This window comes from Balaenoptera physalus, assembly GCF_965194825.1.
Source record: "Balaenoptera physalus genome assembly, chromosome: 20".
NCBI classification, from domain to species: Eukaryota; Metazoa; Chordata; class Mammalia; order Artiodactyla; family Balaenopteridae; genus Balaenoptera; species Balaenoptera physalus.
This window is the reverse complement of record NC_138901.1, coordinates 46,114,184-46,134,349: the sequence shown is the minus strand read 5'-3', so window position 1 is coordinate 46,134,349 and position 20,166 is coordinate 46,114,184. Positions and strand designations below refer to the sequence as shown.

The window sequence follows — 20,166 nt, the reverse complement described above, 5'->3', positions numbered from 1 at the left end:
GCGAGGGTTTTCTCCAGTTGCGGCAAGCGGGGGCCACTCTTCATCGCGGTGCGCGGGCCTCTCACTATCGCGGCCTCTCTGGTTGCGGAGCACAGGCTCCAGACGCGCAGGCTCGGTAGTTGTGGCTCATGGGCCCAGTTGCTCCGCGGCATGTGGGATCTTCCCGGACCAGGGCTCGAACCTGTGTCCCCTGCATTGGCAGGCGGATTCTCAACCACTGCACCACCAGGGAAGCCCTCCTTGTATTTTGAATGATTGGTTTTAGACTTTTAGCCGTAGGATTTGGCATTTCAGAATGTTAGTTCCCTGCATAGCTTCAGTTATCTACATCCTTGTTGACCTTCAATCAATAAAAGATGGTCTTGGCTTCACCATGGGACAGATTCTGTGTTACAAGGATTGCTTTTTTTGCTGAGGCTCAGGGGTTGGATGGCACCTGCCCTGCTTTAAACAGTCAAGAGTAGCCATCTTCACCTCCTTTGACTCACTAAATGCCAGTAGCATGCCTCTCCTCACTTTGTGGTAACCAGAAAGGTCTTCAGTCATTGCTAAGTGTTCTCTGGGGGGTAAAATCATCCCCAAATGAGAATCCCTTCAGGCTCATTGAACAGCATGAACCTGGTGCTGAGTTCTCCCCTGGCAGTTTCGGGGGGAGATTGTTTTTGGGTCTAAGGGGAGAAAGTCTTTCCTCCCAACCCTACCCTGCCCAGCACCTTTGGAGAGCTCTCTGGGGCCCCTGATCTCAGCCTGGAGAGGACAGCTCTCAGAGAGGTGGGGGAAGGTACCAGAGCGAGCACATCAGGAAAGCCAGGCCTTCTGAGAGGCACCCGTACATATTCCCCCATCTCACACATGTTCAGAGGGTTGGACACACCCACGGAACCAAGTATGGTTTCTCTTCCATACGCCATAAGGAGCCCCATACAGTATGCATGCCGTGTGCTCTGAGCCCATGAGCCGTAACATCAGAGGGCTCCGCTTATGTACTCTCTGTTAATTACAAGATGAGTCTATGAATATGAAGATGTGTTCTGGAGAATTAGATCTGGTCCCTGCCCTGACTCTTACTTGACATGGGCCCTGAAGCAATGTGCTTTCCCTTTGGGGATTTTTGTCCTCACATTCATAGAATGAAGATGTCAGATTGTACCCATGATGAGAAATTGTCCTGCTGTCCCCACCAACCTCCCCACACCCCGAACCTTGAGAATCAAACAGCAAATACAGCTGTTTTCAGGTCCTATTTATTTTAGTGGAAAATGAGAGAAGCTTTATTGAGTCCTATGGAAGAACAGGTATATTCTTAAAACTTAGGTTAACCTGTTCCATTGACAGGAAGGATGTTAATAAAAATGACTTTTTTTAGCCCCTGAAATGTTAATATCTGGGCTTTTTTGAGGAGCAGCAACATGGAAGCAGTTTATCCTAAAATTACATTTATCCTAGAATTACACCTCGAACCATATGGCAAAATGAGCCAGGCCACAGGTAAAGCATCACTGGGCGTGGTCTCAATAGTCTCTTAGGGATGATGTATATAGTTCTGTGTGCAAGGAGAGCGCCCCCTAGTGTAAATTTAAGCTCCACCAAAGCTGAATGTTGTTCAGCGGCTCTTGCAGAAAAGGGTGGAGGGGCTTTGGGACAAGACCAAAGTTGGTTTATTAAGAGAGTAACCAGAGAAGTATGCTTTTTGGGAAGCTTCCAAAAGGAGGTAATGGCTTTGCAGTCAAAGGACTTGGGTCTTACAATCCAACTTGGCCTCAAATCACTGCTTCCAGGCTGTATGCACTTGCGTGAGCTACTTCAGCCCTGTTTTCTTTATCTGTGAAACTGAGATGATGAATACCCACCTCTCAGGTTTGTTTTCAGAGTAAATAAAGGAAGTGGGAGTTGGGAGAGTGATTGAAGATGAACTGGAAAGATAGGGCTTGATCATGAAGAGTTTATATACCATGCCAAAGAGTTGAACTTGACTCAAAGAACAAGGGAGCCAATAGAAGCCTGTGGGCAAAAGAGAAAGGAGAGCACTTGTGTGTTGGAAAGATAACTGGTGGCAATGTAGACAATGGGGGCTTGCGACTCTGGTGGTGGTGATGGAGCTGGAATAGATGGGAAAAATGTTTTGGAAGTAGCATTGACTTCCAATTGATGCAGTATGGTGGGTCTTGAGATGGGAGGGGACAGGGTGCAATTGGAAATGGCAACATGCATATGTATAGCTGTTAAAATGCTTTCCCTTAAGCCTTCTTACCTGATGCTCACAATAATTTTATGAGCTAGAGATTATAATTATCATTCTCATATTGTATGTAAGGAGTCTGATAGGGAGATTAAGCCAAAGGATATACAGTTAGTAAGTGGCCAGATCAGAACGTTTTACCCAGGTCTTTGGCTCCTGATTCTGCCTCTGTCTCTCAGATCACAGTTCCTCTCAAGGTTCAGTGTGGAATCACCACAGAGGGAGAGGAAGTCTAGGCCCAGGGTTGGATGTGTGCTGGGGCCCCAGATTGTGCAATCTCCCTGGTTGCCAGGAGTCTCTGACAATCAGAGTCCCCAGGTTGCTAGGAGACCTGGGTTGCTAAGAGTCTCCGTTTATTATAGTCCTTCGGTCTGTAGAAGCCCTGGGTTATTCAGTTTTTCAATTTATTAAAGGCTTCATGGTTCTCAGAGACATCAGTTATTAGGGGTCTCAGGCTCCTAGGGCTATTGACATCATCAGGTTGTGAGCCCACCCTGGTTGCTAGGAATCTCAGGAGGTCAGAGGCCCTGGGTGTGTGGAGGCCTTCTGCTGTTGAAGGTGCTAGTTTACTGGAAACCTCGGTTCTTAATTAATTAATTAATTAATTATTTTATTTTATTTTGGCTGTCCTGTGCAGCATGCATGAGGGATCTTAGTTGCCTTAGTTCAACCAGGGATTGAACCCATGCCACGCAGTGGAAGCGTGAAGTCTTAACCACTGGACCGCCAGGGAATTCCCAAAACCTCAGTTTTTAGCACCTCCAGCATGTGAGGGTTTCCAAGTTACTAAGAATGTGGACTCAGGTTTTTAGGTTCAGGGCCTCCCAAGTCATGGGTCAGAAATGCAGTTTTCTCCCACCCATTCAGCCTCTTTCTCTGGTCAGGTAGAGTCACAGAAGCTTTCTGTTTTTCTCAGGTGCTTCATCACAGGCGGCCTCGTTCTGCTCCCACAGCTGTGCTGACCTGATTCATTCTACTCCCGGTTCTTCCCATTTAGGTACTGATTCCAAGGCCTTTAGAGCAGAAACTTGTTACTATTCTAAATAAAGCAGATGGGGCTTCCCTGGTGGCGCAGTGGTTGAGAATCCGCCTGCCAATGCAGGGGACACGGGTTTGAGCCCTGGTCTGGGAAGATCCCACATGCCGTGGAGCAACTAGGCCCGTGAGCCACAATTGCTGAGCCTGCGCGTCTGGAGCCTGTGCTCCGCAACAAGAGAGACCGCGATAGTGAGAGGCCCGCGCACCGCCATGAAGAGTGGTCCCTGCTTGCTGCAACTAGAGAAAGCCCTCACACAGAAACGAAGACCCAACACAGCCATAAATAAATAAATAAATAAACAAAGAAAGAATCCTGGTCAAAAAAGGTGATGATTTAAAAAAAAAAAAAAAAGCAGATGTTGAAGCACATTTGGGTTATGTTTGTGTTCTCATAATTCACCTTCTAGCTGGTCAGTTTTAAATAATCTTAAATTAGATTGTGAAAAATTCCAGGGTTGACTGCCCCTCATTTCCAATAATTTTATTAGATGAGTCGGAACAGTAAAAGTCGTCAGTGCATTTTTCCTTTTTTAAAAAACTTTTTATTATCAAATAGTTATTCCCAGAAAGTTACAAAGAGGGTAGAAAGAAATCCTGTGGCCTCTTCATCCAGTTTCCCCCAACGGTTACATCTTCCAAAAGGATCAATGCTTAGTAGAGTAATTCCCTGCTCATCCAGAGAGCTCGTGACTTCCACGAGGGCCAACACAGCGCAAACTTGGATGGGGAAAAGACCTCTGATTGGTTGAAACAAACTCCTGCTTTCCCTTTGCAATATCCTTCTACAACATAATATACAGTTGGCCTCCCGTATCTGTGGGTTTCCACCTGCAGTTGGTTGAACCTGAGGTTGCGAAACCCATGGATACAGGCCAACCGTACTAGGGCATTTGCTATAGGTACTTGAACATCTGCAGATTTTGGTATCCTGGGTGTGGGCGGGGAGGTGGTCCTGGAACCAAAACCCTACAGATACCAAGGGACCCACTGTAATATCAGTCAGGACATTGACATTGCGATGATGTGTGTGTACGGTTTCGCGTCATTTTACGACGTGCATTTGTGTACCTACCATCCGGATCAAGATACAGAACTGTCCCAGCACCACAAAATCTCCCTTGTGTTCTCCCTATAGAATCGTGGGCATCTCCTTCCCTCCCCAACCAGTGTGTTTTTAAATGTATTCTCCTAACCTTTACTCAGTGCCTTTTGGGTGTCTCACCCATTAATAGGTCAAGGAAATACAGAGATTAAATATAACGTACTCCTTGCTCTGGAAGAGCTCACAGACAGGGCTACAGTCATGTACATCATAAATTATAGTGCAATGTGGGAGTTCTGTGACAGGGAGAAATTCAAGGGCCGGGGGCAAGAAAATAGATTGGAGGGTTCAGGAGGTAGAGAGTGTGGGATTAACACTTTCTGTGGAAGTTGCAATGCTAGGCTGATTTTGAAGGGTGAAATGGAGTTATCAGGTGCCCAATGAGGAGAGATTTTAGACAGATAAATTTGGGGAAGAGTGGGTAGCTCAGAACCGTGGAAGCCCAGGGGATGGCGTTGCAGGGAGAGAAGTGTTGGGAGGAAGGGCTGGAGAAGTGGGGAGAGGACAGAGCGTGGAGGACCTCTGAACTAGTTCTGCAAGTGATAGACATCCAGTGAAAGATTTAAAAACGGGGACTGGTGTATTCAGTTCTATCACTTAGATGTAGAGAGAGACCCCTTAGGGAATGATTGTAGTCTCAGATAAGATACGCTGACAGCACCAACCAGAGTGATGGGGGCAGATACGGAGGAACCATTTTTGACCTCTGAAGGACATCAGGATGGGGAGGGGGGAGTATGACATAGATGAACAAGCACTTTTTTCCTTCCTCTTTAGGCTGTGTCGGTTTCCCTGAGAGCAAATCCCTAGGATGTAAGTCCAGGAAGATGAATGCTAGTAGATTAATTCCTTGCTCATCCAGAGATGTTGTGACTTCCGCGAGGGCCAACACAGCACAAAATTGGATGGGAAAAAGGCCTCTGATTGGTTAAAACTAGCTCCTGCTTTCCCTTTGCAATATCCTTTAGGCCCTTTCACTCAGAGCCTTTTTTGACAATTCAAGTGAAGTTCTCAAAAGTATGGTTAGTTAGTTTCCTCTCTCCCAGAATAACAATAATTAAAGAACTACCTTTTATTGAGTGTCTGCTTGGTGCCAGGTCCTGTGTAAGATGATTTGCATGTTATCTCATTAATCCTCTCAGCAACCCCCTGGGTGGCAGTCCTTTTAACTTTATGGGTGAAGATATTGAGGCTAACGAACCCACCAAGGTCACAGAGCTAGTAAATTCTGTGACGTCAGGACTCCAGCCCAGGTCTGGCTGCTTTCATTCAGCTGCCCTGTACTGTGGAAGGCACGCATCATAAGCGGGGAGGGAAGACTGTCAGCCAGTAGTGGCACCACAGCAAGGAAGGGAATAATGTGGATTGAGGAACCTCAAGTTCCTCAAGTGATTAAGTGATTTTCTACCAACTTCACGGAGGGCTGTATCAGTCAGGGTTCTCCAGAGGAACAGAACAAATAAGATTTGTGTATATAAATACACATATAGGGAACTATAAAAATTTGGTTAGAACAGTCGTTATATATATATTTGGAATAAGGCTTATGCAGTTGTGGAAGTGGGTGAGTTCCAAGATCTGCCGGGTGAGTTGGTAAGCTGGAGACCCAAGAGAATCAATGGTGGCATTCCAGTCTAAAGGCTGGCAGCCTCAAGACCCAGGAAGAGCTGGTGTTTCAGTTCTAGTTCAGAGGCAGGAAAAAAGTCAATGTCTTAGTTTGAATTGCAGTCAGGCAGGGGCAATTCCCTCTTATTCAGGGAGGATCAGCCTTTTTGTTCTCTTCAGGCCTTCCACTGGTTGGATGAGGCCACCCACATTAGGGAGGGCAATCTGCTTTACTCAGTCTAGTGATTTAAATGTTCATCTCATCTAATGCACAGTATAATGAATATAGACCACAATATTGTATTGTAATCATCAAGCTTGCTAAGAGACTAGAACTTGATTATTCCAGCCACTAAAAAGAAATAATGATGTAATGTGACTGAGGTGTTAATTATGACTATGATGATAATCATATCACAATATAGAAATGTATCAAATTAACATGCTGTACACCTTAAATTTACACAACCTTATGTGTCAAATATGTTTCAATTTTTAAAGATGTTAATCTCCTCCAGAAACACCCTCATAGAAACACCCAGGATAATGTTTGACCAAATATCTGGGCACCCTGTGGCCCAGTCAAGTTGACACAGAAAATTAACCATCAAGAGGAAGAAGACAGATTAATAAAGGAGACACAAAACTAAAAGAATATGATGAGGTGAGACCCTGCAGTGCAGGGTTAGTGACTTTACATGCCTCAGGCCTCCTGATAACAATGTCTTGTGATTACAGCCACATACTGTGATCAAAGATGAAAATAACAGGGACACAACTTATCAAGAAGAGGTCAGTTCTATTTTCACTGTTATGAGTTGGGAGTGCATCGGGTGAGTAGACCTTTCTCTAGGAGCTCCAGCCTTTCCCTACTTGCAGGCAGAGTAGGACTCATTTCTTCATTGTCCACAGAGACCCCTGCATACTCCTTGGGACCACCCTCGGCGCTCTCCTGATGGAGTCTTCTGAGTTGAGGTTCTTCTGAATCAACCGACTAGATGATTTTCATTCATTTCTTCATTTCTTTCCATAGTATTTTTTGATCTTGTTGTCAACAATGGGAAAATAGACAATTGGGACGCATCGGGCATCTCCTAGTCTGGTGGGAGTGATGGAGAAAGAAGATACTGATGAAGTGTGGTAGATGCTGAGATGACACATTAACATTGATTGCTGTGCCAGGGTATAGGGGACTCCTGACTCAACACAAGGAGTCCAGGGGAGGAAGTTCAGCTCCAGCAATGCTTTAAGGAGGACCAGCAGCTAGCCAGTTAGTTGGAACAGAAAGAGTGTACTGGACAGAGGGAAAAGCTTATATAATAGCATGTAAGACATGGTTGCAAAGCACTGGCACACATTTAGGGAACTAAAGTTTGATTAGAACAGTGGTCCTCACCTCTGGTAGCACTTTGGAATCTCCTGGAAGTGTTGAAAAAATAGTAATGCCTGGGTTTTACCCCCAGAGATTTGGATGTAATTGGACTGGGGTGGTGCCCAGGTGTATTTTTTCTAAAGTGCAGCCAGGACTGAGAAGCAGAAAGGTAAGAGATGCTTCAGGAGAACTTAAACCTGAAGGGAGCTGGTGGGGGATCTCTGCTGGGATGTGGTCAAGCATCCGAGCTTGCTTTGGGGAAACAGGAAAGACTCGTGCTGAGCTCAGCAGAGAAATAAAGACCCACCAATTGTCAGCTGGGGGCCTTGTCTGCCCTTGTAACTTTTTCTTTTGAGCTTTCTGTTTCTTCTTCTCCATTTAAGAGTGAAAGTCAAGTGGGAAATAACAAAACATACAATAAAATAAAAATAAGCTGAAAGATGACTCAATGAAAAGAAGTGACAAAATAGTAAAAGCAGGCTGATACAGTAAAAACCCCAAAACTTAACCACACAGAATCACCACCCAGGGCCAGACAATAAAAACAATAGTTAAGATGTACTGATCCAAGTGGTATGTATCTTCAGGCATTGAGACAGTGAGGGAGGATTATTCCCATTTTACAGAGGAGCAAAATGAGGCTTGGGGAGATTACCGTGGTTCCAGGGGGGTGGGTCAGGGTAACGACTCCATTTTATAGATGAGGAAGTGGAGGTTAACCGGCCAAGACTAAATAGCCAGTCAAGGGCAGACCAAGACATTGAACTCAGGTTTTCTAACTCAAGTCCAGAGCCCTTCCCCCAGGACAAAGGCTCAAGCCTTGGCTGTGCATTGGAGTCTTCTGGGGGGGCTTTTAAGAAATACTGATGCCAAAGAGACATTTCTCTAAAGAAGACACACGGGTGGCCAACAGGCATATGAAAAAAATGTTCAGCATCACTAATCATTAGGGGGATGCAAATCAAAACCACAATGAGATATCACCTCACACCTGTCAGGATGGCTATTATAGAAAAAGCAAAAGATAAGTTTTGGCAAGGACATGGAGAAATGGGAACCCTTGTGCACTGTTGGTAGGAATGCAAAACGGCGTAGCTGCTGTGGAATACAGTATCCTCAAAACATTACAAACAGAACTACCGTGTGATCCAGCAACCCCACTTCTATTTATCCCAAAGAACTGAAATCAGGAACTTGAAGAGATATTAGCACTCCTATGTTCATTGCAGCACTATCCACAATAGCCAAGATGTGGAAAAAACCTAAATGTCCATCAGATGAATGGATAAAGAAAATGCAGTCTATACACCCAGTGGTGTACTATTCAGCCTTAAAAAGGAAGGAAATTCTGTAACATGTGACCACACGGATGAACCTGGAGGACACATTATGCTCAGGGAAACAAGCCGGTCACAGAAAGACAAACACCGCATGATTCCACTTATAGGAGGTATCTAAAAGAGTCAAGTCCATAGAATCAAAGAGTGGAATGGTGGTTGCCAGGGTCTGGGGGAGAAGGGAGTGGGGAGTTACTAATCTACGGGCATAAAGTTTCAGTGAAACAAGAGGAAGAAGTTTCTGGGGATCTGCTGTACAACACTGTACCTAGGATCAACTACACCATACTATACATTTAAAATTTTGTTGAGGGTAGATCTCATGTTAAGTGACTCATGTATTCCTACCACAGTAAAATTAAAAAAAAAAAAAAAAGAGAGAGAGAAATCCTGATGCAAACGTGGGTCAACCCTCAATTCGAATCTGGTCTGTCTGGGATGGGGCCCAGGCAGACAGGATGAACAGGGGCAGCTTGACATGTTTTTGGTTGTGCTCTGCTCTTAGCGGTAATTGATCCTGTGTATTGTGTGTCTCTAGAGATGTTTCCTGTATTGTTATTCCCCCTTGAGAATGAAGGAAACTGAGAGGTTAAGTCACTTTTACTGGGACACCCAGCTGGTAGTCACTAGCGCCCGTGTTCGTTCTCAGGTCAGCCTGACTGCAAAGGTCCATGCTCTAACTGCTGTGCCACACGGCCTCCAAGCAGGGACCCCTGTGGGGTATAGACACGGGTGTCACATGCCCTTCTATTTTACTGCTCTGTCCCACAAGCTTTAGGGTCGACAGCATCACATTTGTTCCAGGCTTGTCCACATTGAACTGTCATCATCCAGATGGAGAAAGGGGGCGGTTCATGGCTCGGCATCAAGGAAGAAGAACAAAGGAGTTTGACCGTGAGGTCGGATGCCTGGGGCGGCGGTGGCCACCCGCCAGCATTGTCATCCCTGGGTACCCACCGGAAGGGTCTGTTGGGAGGAGAGGAGTGAGTCATCCTTCAAAGTATTGTGTGTGTGAGCAAAGGTGGGCAAGAGGGGTTGAGCTTAGATCCTCCTAATATGTCCCCAGGCCCTGACATTGAGGGGCTCAGGGGGGCTAGCAAAGCTGGGTGGGTGAAGATGGTTCTAGAAGATGAGCTCACAGAACTGGGGAGTTCCAGAAGGCCCCACGTCAGTTTGGAGCCTGCCCTTTCCCATCATTCTCTTCAAGCTGCGTGCCTGGGGCCCCAGCTGTATCATGGGGGGTGTCCTGGGCTGAAGCAGGGTGTTGGGCCACTGCTGTTACTGCCACTGTCACTGCTGTGTCAGCTCTGGTGCGGACGACACCTGATCAGTGAGCCCCCTTCCCCCTCTTCCTGCAGCTGTGAACTGGTCAGGGAGAGACATGGAGAAAGGAAGGCAGTGGTCAGAGATGGTGGGGCGGGGGTTGGGGGGCAGATCCTGGGCTGGTGAAGCGGGGGTGGGGAGTTGAGAGAGAGAGATTGGAGACCACGCTGGCAGTCTCTGGTCTCTGGATCAGCAGACCTGACTCCTGCTACCTCTAGACCTGCTGGGAAATGCTCAGGATGAAATTACCTTTAAATAACTCTGCTACCGAAAAAGCAAAAACAGTCTCTGTAGAGCAGTCAGCTTGGTTTCTTCATCTATAAGTTGGAGATAATCCTCCCCACCTTGAATTGTTGAGAGGATTAGATGAGATTAAGTCAGAAAACATCCAGAAAAAGCCCAGCACACTGTCTGCCAGATTTTAAGAACTCAGAAGTGTGTCTTCTTCCCTCTCATCCTCCACACTTTGATGAGAAGGGCTCACGTGCTTGTGGACACGACTTCAATGTACTTCAGTCTTAAGAAGCACCCACTGATCAGCCACTCCATGCCGGCAGCTCTGCTTGACTCTCAGGATAAGAAGATAAATAAGAGCACCATTGTTCTTTGGAAGTTCACCTTGTAGCGGGAAAGGCTAACGTCTTTTACAGTCTACTGTGCAGGAGGGCAGAAGCCCAGGGCGCTTTGGGAGTATTAGGGGGGGGCGGGGGCGTACACTGGGGGAGTCTTGCTGGGAAACTCACCTCTAATATGACCCTTGAAGTATAGGTAAGAGTGAAGCATGTAGAGGAAACGAGAGGGTTCCCGTTCAGACGGCAAGATCATCGTGAGCGAATGACATGGCATTACTGGAACTTAATGTGTCGCGGGGGAGAGGTCAGCAAGGCTGGGTCACGAGGGTCCTTGTGGACCACGCTTAGGAGCAGTGAGGAAGGAAGCCATCAAAGGATGTCACACGCCAGGCTTTTTGTGTAAAACCGTCATGCTGGTGAATGTGGGTAGAATAGTTGGGGAGAAGGTCAGGACTGGGTCCCAGGAGACCATCAGCACACCAGGAGGGTGGCCCGAACTAAGGAAAAGATGTTGCCCTTGGAGGGAAGGTGGACTCAACAGCACATTGGGATTGATGGCTTGGGGATGAGTGAAAGATGTTGTGATGGAGAGGAGTGAAGAATGACATTTATATCTGGATAAAAATGTTAACCAATTTGGATAAATAGGTTTAAACAATAAAACATGATGAGTTTAAAGCCAAGAATGTTTTAAACCAAGAAAGGGAAGACATACAAAAGAGCACTAAAATAGTGGGAAGCTTCGTTCTGTTTTGGACGTGCTTAGTTTGAGTTCACCGTGTCTTATCCAAGCGGAAATGCCCAGGAGGCAGCTCCCTATGAGGTCTGCTGCTCCGGTGAAGATGTCATATAAGCCATCATCCTGTACATCCTGCGAGCAGTAGGCACAGACAGGCTTAGGCTTCCTGCAGGCTGCCCAGAGGGTTTCCTGAAGTGGGAGAGAGCAGGGCTCAAGGGAGAAATGCCTGGGAAGCATATCAGCATTTAAGGCCTGGGCGGAAGTGGATTCCACAAAAGGGAATCCAAGGAACCCGCGAGAGGGGAGCATCCTGGAAGCGGAGAGAGGCAGGAGTTTCAACCAGGGGGAGTGGCAGCGGCGTGCAAGGCTGCTGAGGGCTCCCGCGAGACAGGAGCTGACGAGGGTCCACTGGACTGCGCAGAACAGTGTCAGGCGAGTGGCCGTGGTGGTGATGTTAAGTATCACTGGGTTGAGAAACAAATGGGAGGTGAGAAAATCGTAGATTTCCCCCTAGAAGTTGAAATGAGAAAGAGAGGGAGAGGGACAGGTCAGTATAGATGAAGAGTCCAGGGAAGGTATTTTAGAAGCTGGAGACCTAAGCATGTCGGTACCTGCAGAGGAAGGAGAAGCTGGTGGAGAAGAGTTGCTGGTGAGGCTGAGAGAGGAGAAGTGGCTGGTGGAACAAGGTGGAGAGACGGGAAAGGATGAAACACAGAGCTTGGAGGAAAGATGGGCCCCCATCAGTGTAGAGGCACCTCCTCTGTGAGGGTAGGTGTGGCCACTCATGCACCTGTGAGTGGGATGGGGTAAAAGCAGAAAGAGGAAGGAAATCTCACCTGTGAGCACCTTGTTTTTCTCAGTGAGGCGGGAGGTGAGGTGGGACAGGGCGGGGAGGGGACTCAAGGACAGTAATGAGGGTCATGAATACCCTCTGAGGGAGAAGGGAGAGAGAAAGCTGACCAAGACGAGCATCAGGGCCGGTGCCAACATCACATCCTAATAGAAATAATGACCAGCCGAGTTCCAGTACAAAGAGCCCTGTTCTCTCTGTGCCTTTCTTTTCTCATTCATTCTTTCAACAATCCGATGAGGCAGGTGTTATTCATTTCTTCACGTTATAGAGGAAGAAGATGGTGCTGGGAAAGTGTCCACGTCGGAGACGTTATGCGTAGGGGCGGGCTTCCCGCTGAGACGAGACTTACTGCAAAGCACACCCTTGTCTTGTCATCCTTGGGCTCGGGGCCACCCAGTTGTAGGGACACCCACTCCCGAGGTTGTGTTTCGTTTTTGGAATCTATGAAGGTGGAGGGCAAGTTGGGGGGCCGAGGTCGTGAGAGACATGGAGAGGTAGGTCACAGGTGGCTGGGGAGAGATAGAAGTAGAATAGAGACACTTCTCTATTCTGAGACAGAGTGGAGGCCAAGGTCATACCCAGCTGCAAATGTCCTTCACGATGTTGGGGACAGGTCTGCAGAGCCAGTGATGAGAGGCGTGGAGGGGAAACCGAACCGGGCGAGGTGAGCTTCGAGGGAGGCCGGGCTTTAACAAGATGATGGTTTAGATGGGGTGGCGGGCATGGAGGAGAGTTTCAGCATCGCCTTGGGCGGCCTGTGTGTGGGAGAAAGGGCATCCTCTACCTGAGAGGCTGCAGGGTGGCAGTGTTCTAGGGGGAGACCTGGCTTCCGTGCAGGCCAGGAGGTGTAGGCTCAGTGCTAGAAGAGAGCTTCGTGGCATCTGGGCTGAGGGATTGATTTACACTGATGTCACTGCTCGGCTGTCCCCTCTGGGAGCATCTGCTTGTGGCCAAACCCTCGTGGGACTTTGGAGTAACATAAACTTTGGTCTCAGTCCAAACTTTGTCCCTTCTGAGTTGTGAAGTCTTGGGCTTCAGGATTCCGTGATGCCTGGCAAGTAGTATGGAGCTCAGAATATGTTTGTCCTCTCCCCGGTTCCCCTCCTCTTCTCTCAGCTTCCAGGACAGGGGGGTACAAAGCAGGATTGGAGGGGAGAGGGGCTGGCCTCGGGGAACCCTCTTCTGGCTCTTGGTGGTACGGCTAATGCTCCATCAGGCCTGCAAGGGAGCAGGTTGGCAGTGCTGGAACCTTCTGCCCACCTCCCAGGTACACTCAGGCCCTGTTTCCCGTCTTCTTCCAGGGGTAGCCTTCTGTGAGCTGCCTGTCATCTCAAAGCCCAACTTTGAGCCAGGGTGGCGGGGTCTCCAACCCTGCCACCCGCATGGAAGGTGGGAGCTGGGCTCCCAGAAGGTGGTCGTGCCTGCCTGGGATCACGCTGCTGGCCTTGGCCTCTCTGCTCAGCTGCCTTCTCACCTCAGGCCAGGCCAAGGTCTACAGTCGCTGTGAGCTGGCCAGAGTGCTGCAGGATTTCGGCCTGGATGGATTCCGGGGATACAGCCTGGCAGACTGTAAGGACTGCACTCCCTCCCTCCCTCCTGCTCTCCCTCCCTCCTCCTCCCTCACAGGCTGTGGCCTTGGGAGCTTCTGTTCTCCTTTGTCAAACAAGGATCCTATGAGCTGAGAGGCAGAGAACACCTGGCACTGGGTCGTGAATACACAGCAGGCAGGCGACAGGCAGCCAAATCAGAATGACCTCTTCATTTTCTCCCCCGCTGGTAAAGTCGGGAGCCAAAGGAAAAGAATGGTTTCCTACCCTAATCTGAATTGTGGCCACTAGGATCAGACATTCCCAGTGAAGTTTAGGGCAAGCTGAGCAAAGCAGTAAATACCAAACTCTTCAAGCTGGTGGCAGCTTCGAGGAGCTATGAAGTACACCCACACGGGGACTCATTTCTTCTCTGGTTCTAGCCCTCTCTCTAGGTTCCCCCTGTGCCTTCTTAATCATGTCTCTGAAGAGCGAGCTCTTGTTCATTCATCCCACAGCATTTCTTGGGTCCTACTATGTGCGGGCAGTGAGACCGTGGGAAGATTGCTAGCCTAGGAGTCAGGACGCCTGAGGTCCGGTCCTGACTCTTGCTCTTTGGTAGCTCTGTGTGACCTTGAGTAAGTCACTTTGCCCCTCCGAGCTTCGATGGATTCATTTGTCAAGGAGGTGGGAGGGCGTCTGCCCTGACTGCCTGGAAACAGGAGTTGAGGCTCGGAGGAGGTGACGTGTGGAGTTTCCCCATGAGCCCTCTGGTCTGGGTTGGCCTCCGTCATCCGACCCGCAGGCCGGTGTCTCCGCCCTGTGCAGGGGTCTGTCTTGCTTACTTCGCAAGTGGCTTCGACACAGCTGCCATGGACCACGAAGCCGATGGAAGTACCAACAACGGCATCTTCCAGATCAACAGCCGGAAGTGGTGCAAAAATCTCAAACCCAATGTCCCAAACATATGCCAGATGTACTGCTCCGGTAGGCTGGGCCTGGGCCCCGGGGCTGGCTGGGGCCAGGCTCTGCACTGGCCATTGTTTCTTCCCCAGCCTTGTGTGTTCCTCCTGCCTTATGTCTGAGTGGGGACCCCCGCTGCCTGCTGGGTCTACCAAGGAGGGCGGGATGGGGCAAGTGATGAGGATGGGTCCTCCGTGAATCTGATTTGGGGTCCCAGATGGGACACTGCCCTGAGAGCTATGGGAAGGGAGGGGGGATGGCTTCTGATGGGGGGAAGTGATCGGGTAAGCCCTGTGCTTCCAGGGCGGTCGAGAGACAGGGTTGAATTTAGGATGGAGGAGGGTGTGTACATGTGTGAGAAAGACAGAGAGATAGAGACAGACTCTGGCTGTCCAGCTCCACCCCCCGCTCCCTCATCGTGTTTCTCTGCCTCCCTCCCCAGACTTGTTGAATCCTAACCTCAAGGATACTGTTATCTGTGCCATGAAGATAATTCAAGATCCCCAGGGTCTGGGCACCTGGTAAGTAATGTAGGTTGGAGCCCCCTGCAAGGTGATGTGGCCAGGACCACAGTAGGGAACTAACCTTCTCTGAGTGTCTTACTTATCCCAGGCACCATTCTATGGTCTCACAATCTAATCCACACGGCAACTTTTGGTGGCAGAGCTCACTACCACTGATGTATTTACAGACAACGCACTGAATTTCAGGGAGGATAAGCAAGTCACTGAAGGTCACGGAGCCAAGCCTGGCTCTTCCAAGATCTGCCTATGTTGGGATGCCTGCCTACAAGTTCATTAGACCAGGGTCTAGGAACTTTGTTTGCTTCTTAACTGTGGCATCTTTGCCTAGTACAAGAGATCAAAGAAGTTCCCGGCTTGAAGCACGGGTGGGTGCTCTGGAGCCGCAGCCTATCAGCCTTCCCTTTACTCACCTCCTTCCCACGAGATGGCCTTTGCAGCCATCCTCATAGGCAAGGGAGTTCGGACGAGCATCCGATGGGGCATTGGACTATATCTTTGGAGCCCCTGAAGCAGCAGGCCTACAGCTTCCCAGCCTCTTCCGATGGGAGCTTCTCTACATAGAGTCTCCAACCTCCCTTTACTCCCCTATCTGGATAGCGGCAGGGGACAGAATGTGGGGAAGGTAAAATCCCTCCAGGTGGCCAGAGTACCAGAACTCAGGGCAGATGCGATAGTGACGAGGCTGGTGGGGTAATTAGGAAAGTATCAAATGTCACTCCATGATCAGAAGGAGGCGAGACGGACTAGAGGCAGGGGGGCTAGTTGGGAAGCCTTTGCAGGAGTCTAAATGAGAGACGGAGGGTGTGGACTCAGTTGTATAGGTGATGGACAGGAGAGGGGTTGGGGGGAGGGGCTGTGGAGGAGGAACAGGGACACGTGATACATGGCCAGTGAGCGAGAGGAGGAGGTGGAAAGGACCACGAACATAGAGAAGGTCCAAGGTGGGCCTTGACAATGGCCACAGCTTTGGAGATGTGTTGATTTGAGAACAGTTGAAGCCCCGGGAGCTGAATCTGGAATGAGGCAGGCTCAGCAGGATAGAATGCACATCTATAAAATCAGGAAGGGTGAATGCAGGCTCAGGTAGGAATGCAAGGGCTTGAGGCCTTGGGGGCACTACCCTGGGATGGAAGAAACAGGTTCTTTGGGGTTAAATCAAAGAACAACTCTCTTGTACGCTGGGAGTAAATCTGTGGCATGTATAACCTCTGAGAGTTGGCTGAGGCTAATAGGAAGTGGTCCTAGAATGTAGGAAGGGTGCTGTTTATTCCCTCCACATGCACACCGGAGAACTCATCTGTGCCAGGCTCTGTGCTGGGTGCTGGGCTTCAGGCGTGGCCAAGACACCGTTCTTTGCCCTCAAGGGTCTCAGTCTAATGGAAGAGATGAACAAGCCAGTCAACCCTCTCGCTTGATAGATCTACCAAGGTCCTTTAGGGGCCCTCCTTGCCATTGGGCTCTCTGACATTGACATCATAGAGGACACTAGTTTTCCAAGTTTGGAACCCCTGGGAACTTGGGACCCCCAGGATCCCAGGATCTTGCTTAACTTACTCAAGAGGCTAGTATGACACTGGAACAAGGTAATGGTCCTAAAAGAGCCTCTAAACTATAGTTACCAGCAACTGAAAGATCCAGATTGGTAGCCAAGGAGAATTGGGAGTAGGTGCATTTCTGTCATTTACAAGCTGTGGACCTTGGGCAAGTAATTTTGCATCTTAGTCTCAGCTTTTCATTTGGAATATAGGGAACATAATATCTGCCCAATCCACCTTATAGAGCTGCTGGGGGGGATGGCAGATAAATGGGTGATGGGTGTGACAGTGCTGTGTAAACTGTAAAGGGCTGTACACATGTACAGTGGCATCACTGTCTGCAGAAACAGCATGGTGTAGGAAGCGAGCATTGAATTGGGGCTCTGGACCCCAGTCTTTGCCACTGACTTCTGGGTGAACTTGAGCAAGTTACTCTGTTATCTCCATCGGTAAAATATGGAGGCTAGACAGGTAACTTTTTAAGGGCCATTCTCTCTCTCTTTTTTTTTTACTTCTTTTAGGGGGTTCTTTGCTAGTTAACACAGCTGACTTGTCTCTCTTCCCCTTGCTAGCCCCTTTCCTCACCTCACTTCTGGTTTAGAGCCCTCGCCTCCATCCTGTTCTTCTCTGAGCGAAGACTGAAGACCGCAGCTGATTTGGTCTCTCCTCTTCCCCATCTTCCATCCTCAGGGAGGTCTGGAGGCATCACTGCCAGGGCAAGGACCTCAGTGACTGGGTGGATGGCTGTGAATTGTAGGATTCTCTCTGGATGGACAGGCCATGCACAGCAGCTTGGGAGATGTGGTTTGGTTCCTGACCCAGGCCTGGGGAGACAAGCCAACTAATAAAGTATAGTTTAATATAAGTGTGGTTCTCAGCTATCACTGTGTGTCCAGGTGGCGTGTTGGAGCCAGAAGCATCTCAGGGTTTCCTCACTATCCTCATGAGCTGGGGTTCAGCTGGACTCTAAGGGAGGTTTGCCTCCATTCCTGGAAGCCTGGGGGAGGGGGGGTGTCAGTGCCTGTGTTGCCCACACCTGGCAGAGTTTCCTACATGAACCTCTTGAATATATGATTGATGCATGAACGATGCATCCTGAATGTATGGTAGGCACTCAGCTAACGTTTGTAGAACTAGTAAATGAATGGGCCCCGATACCTTCTTTCAACATAGCAACAGTTCATTCAACAGTAGCTGTCAGGCCCCAGGCTTCTCTCTAGATGGAACCACAGCCCCTCCCGAGCTCTCTCCCTCTCAGGGGGACCGCTCTGCCTGCTTCTCATTCAAGTCTCGCTCACCTCGCACTTGGCCATATCTTGGAGCAGTGGGGGGTTTGGCACGATTCGGGAAGAGCTGGCTTAATGGGGTTTCTCCTTTATCCTGGCTGCCCGACCTTGGGAAGGTCACTCCACCTCTCACGGGCAAATTCCTCACGGACAAGAGGAGCTAATAAAGGCCAGCTTGCAATATCGTATTGATATCAATCACATAATACAGAGCAGGGAGGCACCTGGTACAGGGCGTGGCACAGAGTGGGAGGGACTTAAGAAACACTGGCCTCTTGTCTGGCTTCCCTGAGCTCTGGGGGTGCCAAGCCCCAGCCCACCTGGTGGGCACACGTCCTGCCTGTCCTGGTGACCAGGGCTTCCTTGGGAGGTCTGCACCAATGTCCTCGTCACTGTTTGCTGAGAAGGAGGAAGAGGAGAGGAGAAGGTGTGGAAGAAAGAGCAGAAGAGGCACGGGGATGGTTTGGATAAAGTGGCAGAAATTTCTATGGGAAGTGGGGAGAATTAAGTGAAGTTCTGGCACTTTTTAAAGTTCAAGTCACTAATAAGGACCCACTGTATAGCACAGGGAACTCTACTCAATACTCTGTAATGACCTATATGGGTAAAGAATCCCCCCCCAAAAGTGGATATATGTATAACTGATTCACTTTGCTGTACACCTGAAACTAACACAACATTGTAAATCAACTATATTCCAATTAAAAATGTTTAAAAAAAAAAGGAAAAAAAAAAAGTCCTAGTCACCTCATTCTTGGACTAGTTTGGCTCCAGGAGACTAATTGGAAATGGACTTTATCTTTTGTGCTAAGGGTGGGGTGAATGCCCCAGGGGATAATTAGCTTGCTAAGGTGCTGTTCCTTCTCTACTGGCAAGTACAGGTGAGGGGCCCCGAGGCTCCTGGCAGATGAGTGGGGCTCTGCAGTGTGCTTCTCTTGGGCAGAGGTCCCTGTGCTCTGCCTGTGAGATCCATACCCTCAGCTGGATGTGGCTGGCTTTTTCCACTCTGGACACTGGCCTGAAGCTTCTAGAGTGGGAAACTACGGGAAACTGGCCCAATCAGATGGGATCCAGCACTCACCGGACACCGCTATTGTAAACTGAGCACAAGCCTCTATTCTATGTGGCCAGGAATCCTTCTGACACTTCAATGGCAGGTAGGATAGGACTTCATCATCTCCGAACTGCCACGTGTCAGGCATCTCACCAGCACTTTCCATGGTTTATCTCACCACCCTCGCAGCATCCCCAGGGGGTAGAGATGGTCATCCCCATTTTTCAGGAGAAAACTGAGCCCCAGACAAGTTCTAGAACTTGCCCAAGGTAACACAGTTGGTGGAGCTGGGATTCGGATGGGGCTGTTGAACTCCAAAGGCTGTGCTTTGTCCTCAGCATGTCTCAGCCTCCATAGCTGGACCAGCCCTTGGACTCTCAGTCGGCTGGACCCCTGGGGTGGGAAGGCACAGTGGATGGAGGGCAGTGGAGAGACAGCTCAGTTCTATCCATCAAGCATCTGTCTTTCCTCAGACACTTCACGTTCTCCTCTGCCTCCAAGCCTTTGCTCAGGTGTCTCCTCTGCAGACCTGCCTCCCTGGCAACTTCCACCCACCTCTCAAGGCTTCAGCCAGAACCTACTAATGCCTCAGCCCGGCAGACAGCCCTGGTGCCTCTTCTCCAATGAGTGTGCATACCAGATGCATCTCCACTTTACGTCTCTCTGCTCAGGTTCCCGTGTGCGTGTCTGTTGCCTACCTCTGCCTGCCTAGACTCTGAGCTCCCTGAGATTGTGTCCTCTTGATATATGAGCCACGCAGAAAATGCTCATGGAGTGAGGAAGTCCGGATGGAGACCCCCAGCTGGTGCTGGGAAGCCTTCCAGTTGTTTCTTGTCCCTCCTCCCTGTAAGACAGGTTGAACTGAGGATGCTTTGGTGCCCTCCAATCACTTTCTCTTGGGCTTATTTTAACTTGGATAGAATTCCTTTTGAAAAGAAGCCACAAAGTCTGAATTACACTAAAGACAAACAGCCCATGATGGTGTTAAGTTAGCCAAATGAGCCACTGCCTTCGGAAGCAGGTGGTGTGGAGAGTAGTTTTAAGGAGTCAAGACATCCAAATTCCCCATGCCAAGGCATCACTCACGGCCATTATCAC

General features: G+C 49.1%; 1 protein-coding gene across 1 annotated transcript in view; it reads left to right on the top strand.

The window, feature by feature from the left end:
* SPACA3 (sperm acrosome associated 3) overlaps positions 1-19,165 on the top strand; it is a 37,757-nt gene extending 18,592 nt beyond the window's left edge. The window contains exons 2-5 of the mRNA XM_082443760.1: positions 13,482-13,749; positions 14,535-14,693; positions 15,112-15,190; positions 17,419-19,165. Of these exons, the coding sequence (XP_082299886.1) occupies positions 13,563-13,749; positions 14,535-14,693; positions 15,112-15,190; positions 17,419-17,485 (492 nt within the window). The 5' untranslated portion in view covers positions 13,482-13,562 and the 3' untranslated portion in view covers positions 17,486-19,165. The remainder of the gene's footprint in view (positions 1-13,481; positions 13,750-14,534; positions 14,694-15,111; positions 15,191-17,418) is intronic.
* Positions 19,166-20,166: the final 1,001 nt, after the last annotated feature.